Source organism: Nicotiana tabacum, chromosome 20, assembly GCF_000715075.1.
Source record: "Nicotiana tabacum cultivar K326 chromosome 20, ASM71507v2, whole genome shotgun sequence".
NCBI lineage: Eukaryota > Viridiplantae > Streptophyta > Magnoliopsida > Solanales > Solanaceae > Nicotiana > Nicotiana tabacum.
Genome location: NC_134099.1, coordinates 131233797 through 131255793, shown reverse-complemented (window position 1 = coordinate 131255793; position 21997 = coordinate 131233797). Strand labels below are relative to the sequence as shown.

The window sequence follows — 21997 nt, the reverse complement described above, 5'->3', positions numbered from 1 at the left end:
CAAATTTATTTTTTCCCTGGGTAGTTCCGTGCGCTTCATATTCGCCCCCGGAGTTCGCTCCCAGAAATATAGCCATCCTTGCCCCCTCACGTCAATCCCACGAGCCTCTTATCCATTCTCATTGAACGACGGCGGGGAAGCACCCTCTATGTAAATAACCCAATATTGGTTCGCAGTCGACAACATCTTCACCATCGAGAGTAACGATGAGTTGAAGAACACCGTGCATTATATTGATGGTTCTTGTAGTTGGTGCAGTCATAAGTTTTTTACCGATTCATTCTTCCATGAATTGCTTAAAGTGAAAAGAAGTTCATCCAAATTTAATCGAAACATATAAGTGAACATGAAATGCAAAAAATATATTTTAAAGGTATTTAGCAAAGTTACTCATGGATCAATTTGGGCAAAAAATCAACCCCACTTTAGATGCGCTGAAATAGGTTGGATCAAGATAGGTTGAGTTCCACAAATGAACGGGTCAATGACTAACCCAATCTTGAGCGAAATAGGCAGATCAAATGGGTTTGAGCTCAAATTGGACCCTAACTCGGCCCATGCCAAGACATACGATCCAGAAGAAGCAATGAGAAATAAAGACACGATAAAACTTGTAATGGTCCATACAGGGAAAATAGAGAACTTCCCTTCTCTATTGGCCCTTCTTAAAGATGTAGATATGAAGTGAATCTTTTATATACCAAAAACTATCTAATTGTCATGAAAGGATGACTGTACGTTTGTACAAATTACATATGTACAATCAAATTTTTCATCTAAATTCCACGAGCATACAACAACAACAACCATATATCCAATGTAGTTTCACAAGTGGGGTCTGGGAGGGTAGAATGTACGCAGACCTTACCCTTGCCTTTAAAAAAGCAGAGATGTTGTTTCCGGAAGACCCTTAGTTTCCCCTTTCAGTTAGCCATCCCTTTTTTTTTCTTTTCATTTTTTACTTTTTTATACAATTCATATAACTAGAGATGTCAGTGTAAAACAAAATCCATTAGGAAATATGCAATTTTAAAATTCCAGCTATTGAAGAGGTACAGAATTACAGGCAATTTAGATAAGTTTAACATTTTTCAGGACTATATGATCACTTGTTCGGAATTTCTTTCAATAATGCTAGTGCCATATTCTTAGATATAGTCCAAAAGACCAGTAGTAGGAAAATAGAACAAATCAATAGAAAACAAAATTATCTTAAGGAATAGAATAGATGCTCATCAACTTGGCCATTTCCAGAAAAGAGATTCAAAGATGATAGAATGGGTGATTGAAGGAGTAAAGAGAAGTATTCTTACCATCACAAACTGCTATAAATAGTGTTCATCAGCAGACAATTTCAAGCAAACAAGGCATAAGAAGCTTGAACCCTTAAAAGAGTCAGTTTCAGACATATTCAATGGCATCACTTCAGTGCCACAAGCCCGCTCAACATGCCCCATCCACTGTCTGTCAAAAAACCACCACTGTGACTTGCCACAAGGCCAACAATGAGCACCACTCTTACGCTGACAAAATGAAAGATATGACCGTCAAAATGTTTCACCATGACAATCACAATCAGCATTCTGCTTGCTACGGCACCAAAACTAACCAATCTGCTGCATGCCATGGCACCAAAACTCAGCAATCTGCTGCATGCCACGGCACCAAACCTCAGCAATCTGCTGCATGCCATGGAACCAAACCTCAGCAATCTGCTGCATGCCATGGCACCAAAACTCAGCAATCTGCTGCATGCAGTGGAACCAAAACTCACCAATCTGCTGCATGCCATGGCACAAGTGCAACTGCTGCACATGCTGGGGCTTGTGGAAAGAAAAAGGAAGGGAATTTCATGCATAAGATGCGTGATCAAATGAGAAGCAGGAGGAACAGGAACAAGGACGGAAGTTGCAGCGACGGCAGTGACAACAGCAGCAGCAGCAGTGATGAGAGCGACGATGAAAACTGCGGAAGGACCAAGGTATAATCATTGTTTATATCTGCATGAAGGGCAAAAAATTTAAAGGTTGTAGGGAACAATGATATGCAATATAAGATAATTAACGAGGATAAGTAATGTCTCAAGGTGTATTAATAGGTTAACACAAATTCTCTGACTTGAAAACTTGGGTACATGCTTCCCTCCCCCAGAGAAGAGAACCATATCCTGAAGCCTAATTATTAAAATTATCTTGTTTTTGCAGAAGAGAGGGAACTGCTGATGAAGTAAGCTACAGAAATCAGACAAGCAAGAGGCCGAAGCTATATAATAAGGAACTTCTGCTGCTCAGTGAATGCTGTACTTTATTTAAGAGAAAGAGCTCTTTGTTTGTCTCTATATCTGTTACTGTGTGTGTGCGTGAAGTGTGTTCCATGAATAAATGCTAATATGTTTATGTAATTACACTATGTCAACTTGTCTACTAATAAAAGATGGTTTGTTGTCTCACTGTGGGAAAGTAAAATGGACTATTAATAGGCGAAGTAAATTGGTAAACCACGTGCACATGATGAGGCAACGAGTACAGTAACAGCAATGGAGAGGAAAGAAAAAATCAGCCGCAGTAACACATAACCATATTAAATCCTTTGCTAGCATATATATGGACGAACTTTTCGTTACAATCAATGTTACAGAGCTATGTTCTCCTCAGGTTCAACTGTAGGCAACAAAGCTATTGAAGAAGCCACTAATTAGCAACAAAGCAAGTTCTGTCTTCTTCCAGATAGTTGATGTGTTTAAGACTTAAAAGGGCTCGACATAAATCTGCAGAAACCTAACAAAGGCTTTGTAAGAGAAGGAGCTAATGCATCCGTAGCATCATGTGCAATAGATGACACTATATCATGACTTTATAGGCCACGGAAAGATATTGTTTTGTAAGAACAAAAATGCTTACGTTCACAAAGTCCACTCACCCACCCCCAAAAAAAGCAAGACAAAAAAACAGAAGAAAAGCAATGCAGAAAACAGACAGAAAGAACTAACTGCGCAGCCAGTAAGCGAGGGAGGAAGAGAAAGTGTACATTGAAATAGATCAATTCCACTTGATTCAAAAAGAGCTTATTATTCTGCATTTACAATAACAGTATAAGGGATATATCCATATTCGTAAAAGCCAAGAAGCAAAGAGGTGGAAGAAACGCCAAGAAGTCAGCTAATTACAAGAAAGAAAAAGAAACCGATAGCTGGTAACTTTTTTTTGAGAATGAAAATAGAGTACAATCTGGTGACTAGCAGCACTGAAATGGAGATAATGTTCCATAGAGCCAAATCTAAAAATCAGCACATAACGACACTCGACTCAATGGAGAACAATGTAATGGCACCATTTGGAAAAAAATGTACTATAGCAATTGCAACGCATTCCTTGAAAAAGGAGTACTTAATTTCGAGCCTTCATTTGTACTCTAAATGAAAATAAGGCCGGCATTGCTTCTTCAGCTTTGAGAAACTTGCATTCCAATCCTTCTTTCCAAGATGTTGATTTGCAAGATGTCAGTAGTGGAACTCACATATCTCTTACCATGCCGGTCTGTGAAATAGGACTTTTCAAGACTTCTTAGATTTGCTGAAACGGAGGAAGCAAATACGGAGTACATCAAGAGTTTCAAAAGGACAAGAACTTGTCTTACTTTCTTGAGAAACATAAATGACATCTTGGGATAGCTACAGGTCAAGTGCATTAGGCACTTATTGGTATGATATATTTTTGGATGTCATCAAATGCTTAGAAGGAAGCAAGAATACACGCAGAAAAATAAAATTATTTCAAAGAATAGAATAGGTGCTCTTCAACTTTTGGTCTTTAGCAAAAAAGGAGATTTAAAGATGACAGGATAAAGGATATGAGAATAAAATTAACAATCCCTCCACTGACTCGTGCTCCTATAACAGAAATTTATGTAATTTCAAACTTGGGAATCTTATTGACGACTGTGGAAAGATTAAGACACAAAACACAAGCATAATCTTCTGTTAGGGTTACACAAATATATCATTTAGTTCTATGATGCAGTACCAGCAACAATGGCATATTAAACCAGGGTCTAACTTCACAACTGCTAGCTATCATGTTCTTGAACTAGCGGAGATGAGTCATCACAACCATTTACTCACATATTCGGAGAGACAGAATACTCAGGATTTTATAATAACTAGAAAAGGGAGGTCGCCTTCTATATATAGAAAAGCTTGTCCATCACAGATCAATAGCTAATTGAGCCTCACTTATCCAAACACACCGAATTAACTAAATAATAAGGTCTTGTATATTTAATAACATCTTGCCGAGCCACTATACTTCCCTGAATGTAAAGTCCAATTTCCAACGTACTCGCACTTATTAGATGTGGTTGATGAGAGTGAGAAAACAATATTTTATCCAAAATTTTTAGTTTTAAGAAAATCATTTTGAGAAAGACACAAAGCCTCTATAGTTCCCAGATTACTGACATAGCCAAGGATAAAATGACCTATAATATCCATCCAGCCTTAATGAAAAACACCATCATTGAACCATAGTAGACATCACATTAGGTCAAGGTAAGAATCTCTCTCTGATCAGCTATGCGATAGTTTGCATCAGCATCGATGAAACATGTGCATTAAGTATATCATCACTTTCTAATCAAGGTCAATATTGAATAGAAGCACACATCTTAGAAAGCTTTAAACCCTCTAACTGACATAATAACCATATCACCTCAACAGATATTCCTTGTGCCATAGCTAGGATAACCAAGGCCACAAGCCATTTTGAAAAGGCCGATTTGCAAGCAATTTAGAAAAAGTTCATGAAATTACATCGTGATTTTGAGACCACGACTCATAATTTCACTTACGGGGAAAAATGAACAATCATAAACCACTAGGTCATAGCTTAGGCTACATGATCACTTATCTATACTTTTCTTTCTGCTTGGCCAAAAGTGCTTTCTTTTTCCAAAAGCACTTTTGGCCAAAAATTGAGGTGTTTGGCCAAGCTTTTGGAAGGAAAAAAAGTGCTTTTGAGGAGAAGCAGAAGCAGTTTTGGAGAAGCAGAAAAAAGTAGCTTCTCTTCAAAAGCACTTTTTTGAGAAGCACTTTCGAGAAAAATACACTTAGAAGCAGTTTTTTAAAGCTTGGCCAAACACTAATTGCTGCTCAGAAGCGCTTTTCAAACTAATTAGCCAAACACAAACTGCTTCTCACCAAAAGTACTTTTGAGAAAAGCACTTTTGAAAAAAAAACACTTCTCAAAATAAGCTGATTTTTGCAGCTTGGCCAAACGGGCTATAAACTGTCATCTATGTATGCTTTCAGAATATACAAATGTATTGAAAGTTATGAGATACAGTTGACATTATAATTGGTTAGATGCTCATCAAATTGGCCATTTCCAGAAAAGAGATTCAAAGATGATAGAGTGGCTGATGTAAGGAGTACAGAGAAATATTCCCACCACCAAAAACTGCTATATATATGCGCTCAGAAAACCAGTCATTTCAAGCAAGCAAGTGATAAGAAGCTTGAGCCCTTTGAATAATACTCTTAAAATAGTCAGTTTCAGTCTTATTCAATGGCATCACTTCAGTGCCACAAGCCCGCTCAACATGCCCCATCCACTGTCTGTCAAAAGACCACCACCGTGACTTGCAACAAGGCCAACAATGAGCACCACTCTTTCTCTGACAAAATGAAAGATATGACTGACAAAATGTATCACCATGACAATCACAATCATCAATCTGCTTGCCACGGCACCAAAACTCAACAAACTGCTGCATGCCATGGCACCAAAACTCAACAAACTGCTGCATGCCATGGCACCAAAACTCAACAATCTGCGCATGCCATGGCACCCAAAACTCAGCAATATGCTGCAAGCCATGGCACCAAAACTCAACAAACTGCTGCATGCCATGGCACCAAAACTCAACAAACTGCATGCCATGGCACAAGTGCAAATGGCACCAAAACTCAACTATCTGCAGCATGCCATGGCACCAAGACTCAGCAATCTGCTGCAAGCCACGGCACCAAAACTCAACAAACTGCATGCCATGGCACAAGTGCAATTGCTACGCATGCTGGGGCTTGTGGATAGAAAAAGGAAAGCAGTTTCATGCATAAGATGCGTGATCAAATGAGAAGCAGGAGGAACAGGAACAAGGACGGAAGTTGCAGCGATGGCAGTGACAGCAGCAGCAGCAATAGCAGCGATGAGAGCGACAATGAAAACTGTGGAAGGACCAAGGTATAACCATTATCTATATTTGAGCTATCGCTAAGAATGCTAGCCGTAGAGAACATGGTATTCTTTCACTAGTAGTACAGTAGAAAAGTTGCATGGAGCACTGAACCTTACAAATTGCATGATAATATAATTAAAGTGGATAGCTAAGTCCTACTTAGTTTTGAACTTAAGTCCTGTGAACTGGCAATGTATATGCTTTTTATACCATCATACTAATTGACCTACAATAACATATAACTCTTCATAGAAGTCAGATATGGTAACCTGAAAAATAGTGCAATAACTTGTCATAATCAATGTAGTGGAAGAGTTCTTCACAGTTCAATTTATATAACTTAAAGGGTTAAACCAAATACTCTGCCTGGAAAGGTTGGGCATAAATAACTAAAGGGCATATATATGCGTTAGCTAATGCACCTTCCACAATACTCACTATCAGTAAGCTCAACAGAGGAATACAAGCTCCTCTCCCAAGCAAAAAGAGAAAGATATTCCCTATTCCAGTTATCTTGCAATCTAAGTATCTTATCTTGTTTTTGCAGAAGAGAGGGAGCTGCTGATGAGGTAAGATGCATAACTCAAACAAATAAGAGGCAGAAGCAATATACCTGATAAGGAACTTCTGTTTCTCAGTGAATCCTGTACTTCATTTAAGAAAAGAGTGAGAGGGCTATGCTCTATCTGTCTCGATGTCAGTGCGTGTTTTGTTTATGTGTGTGAAGTGTGCTCCATGAATAAATGCTACTCTAATAGCTTTATGTATTTATCGTTTACCTACTAATGAGAAAATGTTATGACAGTGATGTTGTCTAACTGTCGGAAAACAAATGGAAAATTAATAGACAAATTAATCTGGTAGACCTCATCCACATGACCATGAAATGAGTAAATTAATGGTGAGGTACAGAAAAGAAAGATTCTGCAGCATTAGCCAATAATCATATTCAATGCATTCAAGTATCCGGAGGAACTTTCCTACAATAATTATTCAACAGATACATTCTCCTTCTTCAGGTTAAAATATAAGCAGCAAAGCTAACCACAATTTCAAACTGATCAAGAACTTGTTATTGATGAAGCCATTAGCAACGTATAAAACTCAGTCTCTTTCCTGATAGTTCAGATGTGTTTTAAGACTTACAAGGGCTAAAGTACCGTGGAAACTCGTCATAGAATTCCAGAAATAAAAATAAAGACTTTGCAGACAGCAGCTAATACATCTTTAGCATAAAGTGTTCAGATGACAATCCATCACGACTCTATAAGCCAAAGAAAGATATCTCATCGGATGTTAATTTGAAGGCCCATAAAAAAAAGTCACTCTGTTTATGGAAAACTGCAAACCTTGTAATTGTCATGGACAGATCAAGGAATCCATCCACAAGAAGAAAAATGAGAGAGTAAAATAGAGCTCCCAAATAATAATTTGCATTTTCAAGATTGTTATTCAAAGAAGTCTTATAATAGCTTTTATCATCTTCATTGATAGTACAAGAAGCTTAATTTCTGAGCATGTTCAGAACTGATAAAAGTCATCAAAGCTTAACCAGTACATCCACATTATATATAAAAGCTTTCTCTAGTTTGTTTTTACCTTGATATCTCTTTGGGAATTTTTATCAAACACCAAACAAACTTCTTGAATTTATCCTCTAGAAGCAAACATAGCAAGAATTATACTATAAACAAATGAATCATAATCAAACCCAATCTCCTATTGTTATAAAAGTAGTATCAAGCTGGTGTACATGCATCAAATCCACAATGGAAAAATCCCATATGGAAAGCATAACTAAAAGCTTAAAATTGAGTACAATTGGACATTTATGCAGGCAACACCAAAATGAAAAAGGAAAAATAACATTACATGATTTCTTTTAAGTCTTAGTGGACAGAGTTACCCGGCACATGTGCTAATGGAAGGTAGCAAGCAGTGTTTTAAAAGGCTTTTCTGGGACTCGGCTCGGGGCTCGCCCCGGAGCGGGGCACTATCAAAACACCTTGAGGCTCATGTGTGGGGCTTACGCCCCCAAGCGCCCGGCTTGCGCCCTAAACACGCCTAACGCTCAACGTTCGGGACTCGCCCAATAGTTCGTATGCAAATCATGTGTTGAAGTCACTAATTAGCACTGTTGACTCTCAAAATTCTTTAACAAATGAATGGTTAAAGTTTTTTTTATCTATAGAATATGAAAATTGTGAATAACTCAAATAACGAACCATAGTATTGCATATTTACTAACTGAGAAAATCGAGAGGGTGAACATCATTTGAATATTTCTTTTGAAAATAGATAACTAAAATTTATATCTTTACTTGATAGATTTTCATGTCTTAGTTCTATGTCTCTCAAAATTATCATACATTTATTATATTACTATTTAAAAATAATTTTATATTTACTCATGAAGGAGTAATATTTTAAATTACAGTGTTGATAAAATTTATTGAGTATTTACTTATATAAGGAGGTAAAATATGCAATTTGATATAATATTTTTTTTAAAATAATTTTTAATTGTTTGAAAGTTAAGACATTGTAGTTAATTTATATTTCATAGTAACCATTATCTATATTTGAGGTATCGCTAAGAATGCTACAGCCGTAGAGGACATGGTATACTTTCGGTAGTAATACAGTAGAAAAGTTGCATAGAGCTTAGAAACTTACAAATTGCATGATAATATAATTAAAGTGGATAGCTAAGGCCTTCTTAGTTTTGAACTGAAGTCCTGTGAACTGGCAATATATAGGCTTTTGACCTACAATTACATATAACTTTTCATAGGAAGTCAGATATGGTAACCTGAAAAATAGTGTAATAACTTAGTATAATCAATGTAGTGTAAGAGTTCTTTACACTTCAATTTATATAACTTTAAAGGGTTAAACCAAATACTCTGCCTGGAAAGGTTTGGTATAAATCACTGAAAGGGCATATGTTAGCTAATGCACCTCCCACAAATACTCTCTGTCAGTAAGCTCAACAGAGAAAGATATTCCCTATTCCAGTTGTCTTGCAATCTAAGTATCTTATCTTATTTTTGCAGAAGAGAGGGAGCTGCTGATGAAGTAAGCTGTATAACTCAAACAAATAAGAGGCAGAAGTAATATACCCAAGAAGGAACTTCTGTTCTATCTCTGTGTGAGTGTGTTTGTTTGTGTCTGTGTGAGGTGTGCTCCATGAATAAATGCTACTCTAATAGCTTTATGTATTTATCATTTGCCTACTAATGAAAAAAAGTTATGATATTGATGTTGTCTAATGGTGGGGAAACAAAATGGACAAGTAAGAGGCAAAGTAATTTGGTTGATGTCATGCACATGATCATGAAATGAGTAAAGTAATGGTGAAGTACAAAAAAGAAAGATTCGACTGCACTAGAAGATAACCATATTCAATGCTTTCGAGCATCTGGAGGAACTTTCCTACAATAATTGTTCAACAGATGTATTCTCCTCCTTCAGCTTAAGCTTATAAGCAACAAAGATGTTCACAATTTCAAACTGATTACGAACAAAACTATTGATGAAGCCGTTAGCAACTAAGAATATTATGTGTTTTTTTCTTGATAGTTCAGATGTGTTTTAAGACTTAAAAGGGCAGAAGTATTGTGGAAACTCGTCATAAAACTCCAGAAAGAAAACAAAGACTTTGTACACAGCAGCTAATACATCTTTAGCTTGAAGTGTTCAAATAACAATCCATCACGATTCTATAAGCCAAAGAAAGATATCTTATCGGATGTTAATTTAAGGCCCAAAAAACAGGGAAGGAAAAGGAAAATATGTGACTGCAGAAATGAGAGAAATTATAGTAAAAGCACAAGTTGCTTTGTTTATAGAACTGCAAGTCTCGTAATTGTCAAGGACAGAGACAGCTCAAGGAATCCATCAACAAGAAGAAAGATGAGAGCGTAAAATAGAGCTCCCAAGTAATAGTTCGCATTTGCAAGATTGTTATTCAAAGAACTGTAATAGATTTTATTATCTTCATTGATAGTACAAGAAACTTGGTAATACTCCAAGATAGCTTAATTTCTGAGCATGTTCAAAACTGATAAAAGTCATCAAGGCTTAACCAGTACATCCACATTATATATAAAAGCTTTCTCTAGTTTGTTTTTACCTTGATATCTCTCTGTGACTTTTTATCAAACACCAAACAAACTTCTTGAATTTATCCTCTGGAAGCAAACATAGCAAGAATTATTTTATAAACAAATGAATCATAATCAAACCCAATCTCCTATTGTTATAAAAGAAGTATAAAGCTGGCATGCATGCGTCAAATCCACAATGCAAAAATCCCATATGGAAAGCATTACTAAAAGCTTAAAATTGAGTCCAATTGGACATTTATGCGGACAACACCACAATGAAAAAGGAGAAAAAAACACTACATGATTTCTTCTAAGTCTTAGTTACCTGGTACATGTGCGGCACGTATGCTAACAGGTACTTGTTGCAATAATCGAGTTGCGTGCAAGCTGCCTCTAACACCACGTCATAAAAAAGAGGCACCACAGTGAAAACAAAGTTTAACTATTCTGCACAAGAAGAAAAATACAAGTTACAGTTTACAAAGAACACAAAAATGTACCTATAGGAAGCTTCCTCTAACTTCTGTAGCGCTTGTCATCGCCCAGAATCAGTTGTTCCCATATATTTTTTTTTCTATCTCAATACCAAGATATTCTACAAGTTGGATTTTTCTTCCTTTTGATATATGTTTTTTCTCGATTCTGTTTGTTTCTGTTAAACCATCGGTAATTGAAATAAATGCATTTCAACAAGGACTACAGATGAGACAAGAAAATACTTGGCGAATCAGAGAACTTGGATTATCTTTGTTTCCAGAACAATCGAACAAAATGAGCTCTTTGATTGATATTGTTTCTGTTTATATTCTTTTAGTTTCATAGGTTCTTAAACCGTGATATAATATCTCCAATTCGGCTTTCCGTCTTTCACATGTTTCCTCTAATTTTTCTAAACATTTAACTCAACTTCTTAATCAAGTATTAAGAATTTCTCAAGCTTCTCTCGTTCTCATACTTGTTTTGATTTCATGACTCTATACTATTTTATTTTCAACCATCACTATATTCTAGAAAGAATGAAGCTATTTAACCGTATGACTATATAAGTCGCATAACAAACATTATTTATACCAGACTAATTTATTTTCTAGCAAGTTACCTTATTTTCTACTTATTTTAAAACACAAACTAAAAAAATAACGTTTAAGTCTATTTTTTTCCTAATTAGATGCTTAGCTGATGGACAATAAAAGAAAATTAAAAAGGAAAAAAATCTCCTAAAATCGGTGATCATGGGAATGGTAACAAAGTCAGCGGATATTCTTTCATCATATTATTAGGTCTCCTCTTTCATATAAATTATAAAAAAAATCAACTGAAAATCTTGCATTTTAGGATCCATTCTACAGTGAATAATAAAACATATACTTTGTACTCAAAGAATATGGAGGATCTACAGTTTGTTGACAATGTAAATTTTGACGGAGAAGGTAAGCTTTAACCTGGACCTTTATGCAATTTACTAATTTCAAGTGTGCACGTTTAATCTAATTTATTTATATGATGTGTTGAATTTTACAAATATATAAACTGCTCGTGCCTTAATTTTTACTTGGATCCTAAAATGCAATATTTTCAATTTTTTCCCGTTTTAAATTGTCTATCAGCTAAGCATCTAATTAGGAAACAAGTAAACTTAAACGTTGCCTTTTTAGTTTATGTTTTAAAAAGTAGGAACATGAGTCCACTTGCCATGTCACGACCCAAAATTCACAAAAGGTCGTGATGGCGTCAGACACATTGTCAGGAAAGCCAACACCATGAAGTTTATTCATATTCCCGTTTAGTATTTGTTGAAATCGTTTTCTTTATACATTAAACAATAAATAATGAAATTGACAGAAAATAAACATGAAGCCTTTAACAAACTTAATATTGAATAATCCCATAATCATCCCAGAACCTGGTGTCACGAGTGCATGAGCTATCTCTAGGAAATAATGTAATACAACAACCGTCCGGAATACAAATTGGACAGAAAGTAAATACAGTAATCTGAAAGAGACTCTGCCGGCTGCGGGTCGTCTCGAGAAGTGTAGTTCACCTAAGTCTTTGTATCAACCATGTTGTTACGTCCACTAGACCACTAGAGATACATGTGCCTGTGCAACAAGAGTAGCATGAGTATAGAAACAACGTGTACCCAGTAAATATCCAGTCTAATCTCGAAGAAGTAGAGACGAGAGGTCGACTTCGACATTTACTAGTGGTCCGATAATGATATACTAATAAGGTGAATAATCATGGATTTATTAGAAACTGCGGTAAACTCAAGTAAATCAAGAAACAAGTAAACAACCTTTTTTATATTTAGAAGTTTCCAAATTCGTAATCCATGATTTTATTAATTTATCTCAGACCAGGGAGGCAATTTCATAAATTATCAATTTTTCACGCAAGCAATACAAGCATGCGCAATTCATGTCGAGGTCATACGGCACAATCCAACAATATTTAAACTGTGACTGTTAGAGGGTCGAATGGTGCGAACCATAGATGCATCTATTACTCCGCTCGCGAATCATACATGAGACGCGGTCAAATATAATAATAAAGTTACCCCGCTCGCGAATCATACGTGCGATGCAGGTACTCATAGATACACAAATTCAAATAGTCAATTAAGAATTTCATCAGGCAACATTTATCCAAGGAAAAGTCATTTCTCTTTTAACGTTTAAGAAAACGAAGTTTAACTTTTTAGAAATTCATTTACTAATTCGATATGATTTAAACAATTTAAATTATCAACCAGGTTACAAATATTTCAAGTATAGCATGCTTTTGGGTCCTAGACTACCCGGACATAAGCACAATAGTAGCTATGCACAGACTTTCGTCACCTCGTGCATACGTAGCCTCCACAAATAGACACATATAAACAATTATTTTACCTATGGGGACAATTCTCTCTTACAAGGTTAGAAAGGAGACTCACCTCGCTCCGAAGTTCCATAATCGGCATTCCACGCCCTTCCGAAGACTCAAATCGATGCACAATGCTTCAAAACTAGCCAACAATTATGTAAATCCATTAATACATGTTCAATTACTCATAATAATCCAATTTATAAAAATCTCTAACCCCGATCGAAAAGTTGACATAATCTCCCTCAGGCCCACGTGCCCGGATTTCGAATTTTTTTGAAGATAAAGTTTACCTATGACCTCACGAACTCGAATATATAATTTATTCTCAATTTCATGCCCAAAACGTGGTCAAAATCCAAAAGTATCAATTTCTAGGTCTTTCCTTCAAAACCACAAATTTCCACTAATTTCTCATGCTTAAATACATATATAAACCATATATTTAACCCATAACTAGAAGAAATCACTTACCTTATGATATATGACGAAACCCCTTCCTCAAAAGCTCCAAAAATCGCCCAAGCCGAGTAAAAAATGGGTAAAATGAACTCAAACCCCGTTTTTAAACAGTCTGCCCAACCCAGGTCCGCCCTTCTTCGCGAACGCGAAAATGCCCTCACGTTCGTGAACCACAACTTGCTTCATCCCTAAATTTCTTCATCGCGTTCTCGGCCCGGTGCTCGCGTTCGTGAGGGTCAGCTTTTCAGACCCTATGCGTTCGTGTACCAGGCCTCGCGTTCGCGTAGGCCAACGTCCTCAGGCCCCGCTCCCCTATTTCCTTCTACGCGTTCGCGATCGCCCGTTCGCGTTCGCGTAGATAACTCAGTCCACCCCTTCGCGTTTACGACCTCCACTCCGCGTTCGTGAAGGCCAAATCCAGCAACCTCCCACCTTCCTCTTCGCGATCGCGGAACTCCCTTCGCGATCACAAAGAAGGAAACCAGAAACAGAAATCTGCAGCAATAACACAGCCCGAAATGATCTGAAACCACTCCAAAACACACCTAAGGCCCTCGAGACCCCGTCCAATCACACAAACCAGTCCCATAATATCACACGGACCTACTCAAGGCCTCAAATCACATCAAACAACGCTAAACTCATTGATCACACCTCGATTCAAACTTAATGAACTTTAGAACTTCAAACTTCTTCATTCGATGCCGAAACCTATCACTCGTTCGATTGACCTCAAATTTTGCGCACAAGTCATATTTGACATTACGGACCTACTCCAACTTCTGGAATTAGATACTGACCCCGATATAAAAAAGTCCACTTTTGGTCAAATTTCTCAAAAACCTTCAAATTTCTAACTTTAGCCAAATGACTCCAAAATGACCCAAGGACCTCCGAATTCACTTCTGATCGTGCTCCCAACACTAGAATCACCATACGGAACTATTCCCAGACTCGGAATCCCAAACGAACATTACTAACACTGAAATGCACTTCAACCCAAACTTATGAAATTCTTCCAAAAATGCTAACTTCCACAATAAGTGCCGAAACTTTCTCGGGTCTTCCAAAATCCGATCCGGACATACGCCCAAGTCCGAAATCATCATACGAACTTGCTGGAACCTTCAATCCCGATTCTGAGGTCGTTTACTCACAAATTCAATCTTAGTCAATTCTTTCAACTTAAAGCTTCCGAAATGAGAATTCTCTTTCCAGATGAACTCCGAACTTCCCGAAATTCAATTCCGACCATGTGTATAAGTCATAATACCTGAAGTGAAGCTGATCATGGCCTTAAACTGCTGAACGACATGCTAGAACTCAAAACGACCGGTCGGGTGGTTACATTTTCTCTCACTTAAACATACGTTCGTCCTCGAATGTGCTAAGAACTGCGCTTGAGATGCCCGAAATTGCTGTTTAATACCCCGAGCACCCACCCGTGCTACCACAACTCAGTTGAGCACATTATCTCAATCAAATCTGAAGATATTCTCTTTTATTTAGGCAAATAAGCCTTAGAGCCCAGTTTCAACATCTGAAATCCTCCGCCAGGCCTGCTTCTAACATATGATCACCGTATCAATCACTGCACGATGCACCGAGACATGACTGCACACCTTTTCTGAATTCACACTGTGCGCTGCATAACTCATATGACCATAATAACATCCTCTAATAACAATAGCCGAAATTTCAACGAATCTGATGCTCCCATTGCACCTCATGACATACATAGGTCTTGCTTTAACTCTTACAATACCACCATGATGGAAGATGTGCGTAGAAATTCATAACCGTTGCCGAATCAACAATCATTGGATCTATACTCCTGACAAGAACCATCACCTCATTCTGAACCAAATAATGGTATTTGCTCTTTAATACACTTCATATAGTCTTATTGCACTGATCCTAGATCCCATAATCTCGTCTCACCCATTACGAACTGCTCAGGCAATAAGCCTCCCCAGACCTGACCAAATGTCTCACATGATGCCAAAATGTGCCAATCGGCTACCAGTTCGAACGTGATACATAAGGAAAATGAACTCTGGAAGGGACTATTCAACTCATGCAACTAATACGAACTTTCCTCAGAAAATGGAAACAAAACACACAAAAATAGAATATAGAAACTGTACTCAACATCACACTATTGCAGCGTGCAACCCGATCCAAACAAGATACCCGTGGCGGCGTGCTGTTCGATCCACACATAAAATTCACATAAGAAGATACACACCGAGCTAAATTGCTCATTACTACAAAATACTGAATATCGGCCACAAGCACGCTAAGTGCACAATACCATCCCTAGGAGATAGCTAGTGTCATAAGCTGCACAACTGAAGTGCGATATATGATCTGAATCTCAAGAGCCATCCTGTTCACATAACACCATTGCTACGCGGAACCTCAACACATATGAAATTTATCAAGCCGTCTTGCAACTCACACAGCACAATATAGCATTACATGAAATAGCCGATAACGAAATAAAATCCTACGTCAGAATACTCCTCCATAAGGAGCACTATGCTGAAATGAATACATCCGGCCTGATATAGAGCCCATATTCATATTTAAATCCATTCACAGACCTCAACCCGATTCTGATTGTACCGAACTAGGCCAATAATCTTTCCTGGGTCCATAATAATCCCTTTTTTCCCTTAACACACAAGAACAACCATCATAACCGGGGAAGTCCTTCACAGTCCACAACTCAATAAACCAAGTGCCCTCTAGGCATAAATTCTCAAATTAACGATATCACCACAATCTTCATACTTGGTTTAATTCTTCAATCAATCAAGTGACTACATGCCACACCTATACAATCTTCCCGTGGGGCACGCTCCCACGACCTTCCGTAACAGATAATAAGTCTGCACATCCATACCACCGGTTGCACTAACGCTGAAAAGCGATCAAGAATCCATAACCAGGATGCAAAGCCTTTTTCACCAAACACCGATCTCAGGTGACGCTGAAGACAATGCCAGCTTACTCTAAACATTCAAATCCCTTTGCTGCTCATCCGAGCTCATGACATCCTTGTCAACACCGAACCGCAACCTTGATCCTCAGTTTCAAATTCCATACCACTCACTGCACCTAACATGCCAATATGCGATAGTACAAAATTTTTATCATAACTCCGGAACTACTAATAGATTAATACTTCATCATATAGAAACTTTTCACTTAATTCATTTCAGGAGAACTATAGCAACACACAAGTGAATTCTCATAACCGTAGAATATGCAAATCTTCAAGTAGTGGTCTAAGGCACCATAGTCCTTCCGGGATTCACCTACACATAACAGGCCATAATACTAGAATACTTCTGATTAAAATCAATTACGGCGGCCGACAAGCCTCACACGTACCATCACAAATCACTTACATAACTTAATCACGCTGAAGGAACTGATCACTGCCACCAGTATGCCAATTCAACCATGGCTAACCAATCCCAACCTCTTTCAATTTATCATTAATTGCCTTAGAATAATATTAACTTCATTCAACACATAACGCACTCAACCCGCACTCATCCCGAGTGGTCTTGTAACACAAGACCATGTTGTCTCAGATCCCACGAACCACCCCATACATTCCTTGTACGCATTTTTGCATCTCAACTGGTACATCCATTCTGATAATTCCTCTACGAATCTGAAGTTATTTTCTCTCATTCCCCCAAATATTACACTGGGAGCCGAAGATATCATAGAATATTCCAAGCCTCTTTTCATAATCTGCTGCAAAATCTTGATTCTTAACCATACTTATGGGCTCGAAATCATTAGGCACCACACTTTAACTTTTGAATCCACTAGGACCGTTGTTGAGAGCCATCCATTCTGACTTGGTCCCGAATATAATCAACTCCATGAATCTTCTAGCACATGAACACCCTCTCGACGAAGCACCCGGCCGGATCACTTTCCGTGAAACCCGCATCTATACAAGGCATAAATCCTGAATCCTCACCCAAGTCTGAACATGAGTCAATAAGGCCAACCATAGAACATCTTTAACAATTCATTTGTTCAAATTACCTCTTATGCTCTTTTCCCTTAGCTGTAATAACCCATCAATATGCTAATAACCGGAAATCTCACAAATAGACGATCATGTAATCCAACTATAGGCGGTGGGACTCTCCCACTTAGCTTGAATCCACTATTACACAACTCTGAATCCCACCAAGAATCTTTATCTCTTATTGACATGACCTTGCTCAATTAAACCGCCAGATTCCTCGAAATCCTTCTGTTAGCATTTCATGAACACTCTGAATATCTAGAAACATTCATATATTCGACCTCTTACTGGATAGTCAATAAAACTCGCCAACCACACGACCGCTGACCTGCTCACAAGAGATAACCCACTTGTGGAAATTACATGTTGACATCTTCCAACGTCGCTGTACTAGGTACATTCACTACGACATCAATAACCCATCCTGAGCCCGTTTTTATTCACCAACAGTACCAGTCCGTTCACTCCTTATGGACATCAACTAAATGTGCAACAATATCTCCCAATTCAAAGTTATGTTGTATCCTTCTTCATATCAAGCTCCTTTCCGTCATATCAAATCTCTCGCCGTATGCTAGCCAATATTTCAAATTAAGCTCGTAGACCCAACCACCGTCCACTAAAATTTCCAAAGCACTCCAAGCTTTCCTCAAGGGTATAGTTATCCTGTCACTGAATCCACGTGTTGCTCTGTCACTCTCCCACTTTGGCCTAACCCTCTTGTTTAAGCAACTATTCGACTTCCGCTATTTACATATGGCTTCCTTAAAAATTTAACCATCGCATGACATCTCCCACATGTACTTCCTCATCCTTCACTGCCCAGTTATTGCCTTAAATAAAAATCTATCTTCGTAGCACTTGAACCCACAAATCGCTACTAACTTTAAACCTTTCCGAAGATCATCTTTCTTGAGCCGTCAACATTAGAAACACCAATTCAATTTTGAACTACCGCACTCCGCGATCTTTGACAGCTGCTTCTCCAATACTATTTCACAATATCCTGCCCCAAAGGCGAATAGCAAAAGACCATAACACCAACGAACTTAACATATTCAATCGAGGATAATGATACCACATCACAGATTAAAATTCCACCACGCTCGAAAATACCAAATCTCGTTACTTCCTCCACCCAAATTTGGACATTCATAGGCCAATTGCTTTTCTTCTGCCGAAAATAAGATACTGAATCTCGGAACCATGTACTGAGTAAACCTCCTTTCAAGTCATTCACTACCCCGATACATGGGCATGCATCCTACCATCACGTCACTATTGTGCAATAATCATTTATAAGCATCAAAACAACCTGTGCATAGCCTCAAAGCTCTCAGAAGTACAGCTACTGAGCTGAAATGACAAGATATCCTTCCGCGAGGTGACGACAATAGCCCAATCAACTAGCCCACATTATAGTACCATTACAATTCCTCAATTCCCAATTGATAACAAACACTTAACGTCACATAAGATAGAATAAGAAGGAAATAAAGGCATAAGCCTCAAAGGAATCAAACCACATGATGAGGAATCAAGAAGGGACGTGCTCCTAACATCCCTGTAGCCTCTCGAAGATAAGTACAGACGTCTCCGTACCGATCCGTAAGACTCTACTAGACTCGATCATGACTCGTGAGACCTAACTTCAAACCTTTCTGAAGATCATCTTTCTCGAGCCGTCAACATTAGAAACACTGATTCAATCCTGAACTACCACACTCCGTGATCAGATCGCGGAGGAAGAAATGAGACTTGGTATTTTCGAGCGTGGTGGAATTTTTATCTGTGATGTGGTATCGTCGTCCTCGATTGAATGTGTTAAGTTCGCCGGTGTTATGGTCTTCTACAATTCGCCTTTGGGGCAGGATATTGTGAAATAGTATTGGAGAAGCGGCTGTCAAAGATCGCGAAGTGCGGTGGTTTAGGATTGAATCGGTATTTCTAATGTTGACGGCTCGAGAAAGATGATCTTCGGATTTTGGATCGTGATGGCGCCGGACACACTATCAAGCAAGCCAATACTAAGAAGTTTATTTAAATTCCCATTTTAGTATTTGTTGAAATCGTTTTCTTTATACATTAAACAATAAATAATAAAATTCACAAAAAATAAACATAAAGTCTTTAACAAACATAATATTGAATAATCCCATAATCATCCTAGAACCCGGTGTCACGAGTGCATGAGCTATCTCTAGGAAACAATGTAATACAACAACCATCCGGAATACAAATTGGACAAAAGTTAATACAATAATCTGAAAGAGACTCTGCCCGCTGCGGGTCATCTTGAGAAATGCAGCTCACCAAAGTCTCTGTATCAACCATGTTGCTACGCCCACTAGACCACTAGAGATACATGTGTTTGTGCAACAAAAATGCACAGCAAGAGTAGCATGAGTACAGAAACAACGTGTACCTAGTAAATATCCGGTCTAATCTCGAAGAATTAGAGACGAAAGGTCGACTTTGACACTTACTAGTGGTCCGATAATAATATACCAATAAGGTGAATAATCATGGATTTATTAGAAACTGCGGTATACTCAAGTAAATCAAGAAACAAGTAAACAACCCTTTTTATATTTAGAAGTTTCCAAATTCGTAATCCATGGTTTTATTAATTTATCTTAGACCAAGGAGGCAATTTCATAAATTACCAATTTTTCAGGCAAGCAATACAAGCATGTGCAATTCATGCCGAGGTCGCATAGCCCGATCCAATAATATTTAAATTATGCACTGCTAGAGGGTCGAATGGCGCGAACCATAGATGTATCTATTACCCCGCTCGCGAATAATACGTGCGACGCGATCAAATATAAATAATAAAGTTACCCTGCTCGCGAATCATACGTGCGACGCAGGTACTCATAGATACACACATTCAAATAGTCAATTAAGAATTTCATCCGGCAACATTTATCTAAGGAAAAGTCATTTCTCTTTTAATGTTTAAGAAAACGAAGTTTAACTTTTTAGAAATTCATTTACTAATTCGATATGATTTAAGCAATTTAAATTGTCAACCAGATTACAAATATTTCAAGTATAGCATGATTTTGGGTCCTAGACTACCCGGACATAAGCACAATAGTAGCTATGCACGGACTCTCGTCACTCGTGCATACGTAGCCTCCACAAATAGACGCCCATAACCAATTATTTCACCTATGGGGACAATTCCCTCTTACAAGGTTAGAAAGGAGACACACCTCGCTCCGAAGTTCCATAATCGCCATTCCACGCCCCTCCGAAGACTCAAATTGATGCATAATGCTCCAAAACTAGCCAACAATTATGTAAACCCATTAATACATGTTCAATTACTCATAATAATCCAATTTATAACAATTTCTAACTCCGATCGAAAAGTTGACAAAACCGCCCTCGGGCCCATGTGCCCAGATTTCGAATTTTTTTGAAGATAAAGTTTACCTATGACCTCATGAACTCAAATATATAATTTATTCTCAATTCCATGCCCAAAATCGTGGCCAAAATCCAAAAGTATCAATTTGTAGGTCTTTCCTTCAAAACCCCAAATTTGCACTATTTTCGCATGCCTAAATCCATATATAAACCATGTAACCATAACTAGAAGAAATCACTTACCTCATGATATATGACGAAACCCCTTCCTCAAAAGCTCCAAAAATCTCCCAAACCGAGTGAAAATGAGTGAAGTGAACTCAAACCCCGTTTTTAAACATTTTGCCCAACCCAGGTCCTCCCTTCTTCGCGAACGCGGAAATGCCCTCGCGTTCGCGAAGCACAACCTGCTTTAGCCCCAAATTTCTTCATCGTGTTCGCGGGCCGGTGCTCGTGTTCGCGAATGTAAGCTTCCCAAACCCTACACGTTCGCGTACCAGGTCTTGCGTTCGTGTAGGCCAACGTCCTCAAGCCCCGCTCCCCTATTTACTTCTACACGTTCGCGATCGCCCATTCGCGTTCGCGTAGACAACTTAGCCCCCCCCTTCGTGTTCGCAACCTCCACTTCGCGTTCGTGAAGGCCAAATCCAGCAGCCTCCCAAATTCCTCTTCGCGATCGTGGAACTCCCTTCACGATCGTGAAGAAGGAAACCAGAAACAGAAATCTGCAGTAATAACACAGCCCGAAGTGATCTGAAACCACCCCAAAATATACGCGAGGCCCCCAAGACCCCGTCCAATCACACAAACCAGTCCCATAACATCACACAGACCTGCTCGAGGCCTCAAATAACGTCAAACAACGCTAAAATCATTGATCACACCT

At 38.3% G+C, this 21997-nt stretch overlaps 1 protein-coding gene, 1 long non-coding RNA gene and 1 pseudogene across 5 annotated transcripts; 2 read left to right on the top strand and 1 right to left on the bottom strand.

Moving 5' to 3' along the window:
• Positions 1-1270: 1270 nt before the first annotated feature.
• On the bottom strand, positions 1271-11360 carry LOC107823435 (uncharacterized). 4 transcript variants are annotated; one of them, XR_001656634.2, is made up of 4 exons: positions 11063-11360; positions 10669-10790; positions 10370-10427; positions 1271-2000 (listed from the first exon to the last, which is right to left on the bottom strand). It is a non-coding gene; the product is annotated as an uncharacterized LOC107823435 (long non-coding RNA). The 4 variants fall into 4 exon arrangements; XR_001656633.2 differs by having other exon boundaries at positions 10669-10736; positions 10844-11357; XR_001656635.2 differs by lacking the exon at positions 10370-10427 and having other exon boundaries at positions 11063-11355.
• On the top strand, positions 1415-2449 carry LOC107823434 (uncharacterized). The gene is made up of 2 exons (XM_016650075.2): positions 1415-1981; positions 2205-2449. Exons 1-2 carry the CDS (start codon positions 1415-1417, stop codon positions 2220-2222), a joined length of 585 nt encoding a protein of 194 aa, XP_016505561.1. The 3' UTR covers positions 2223-2449.
• Positions 5365-7001, top strand: LOC107823433 (uncharacterized; annotated as a pseudogene).
• Positions 11361-21997: the final 10637 nt, after the last annotated feature.

Excerpts from the sequence above, each read along its gene's own strand:
- LOC107823434 (XM_016650075.2), top strand. The coding sequence starts at position 1,415 with ATGGCATCACTTCAGTGCCACAAGCCCGCTCAACATGCCCCATCCACT.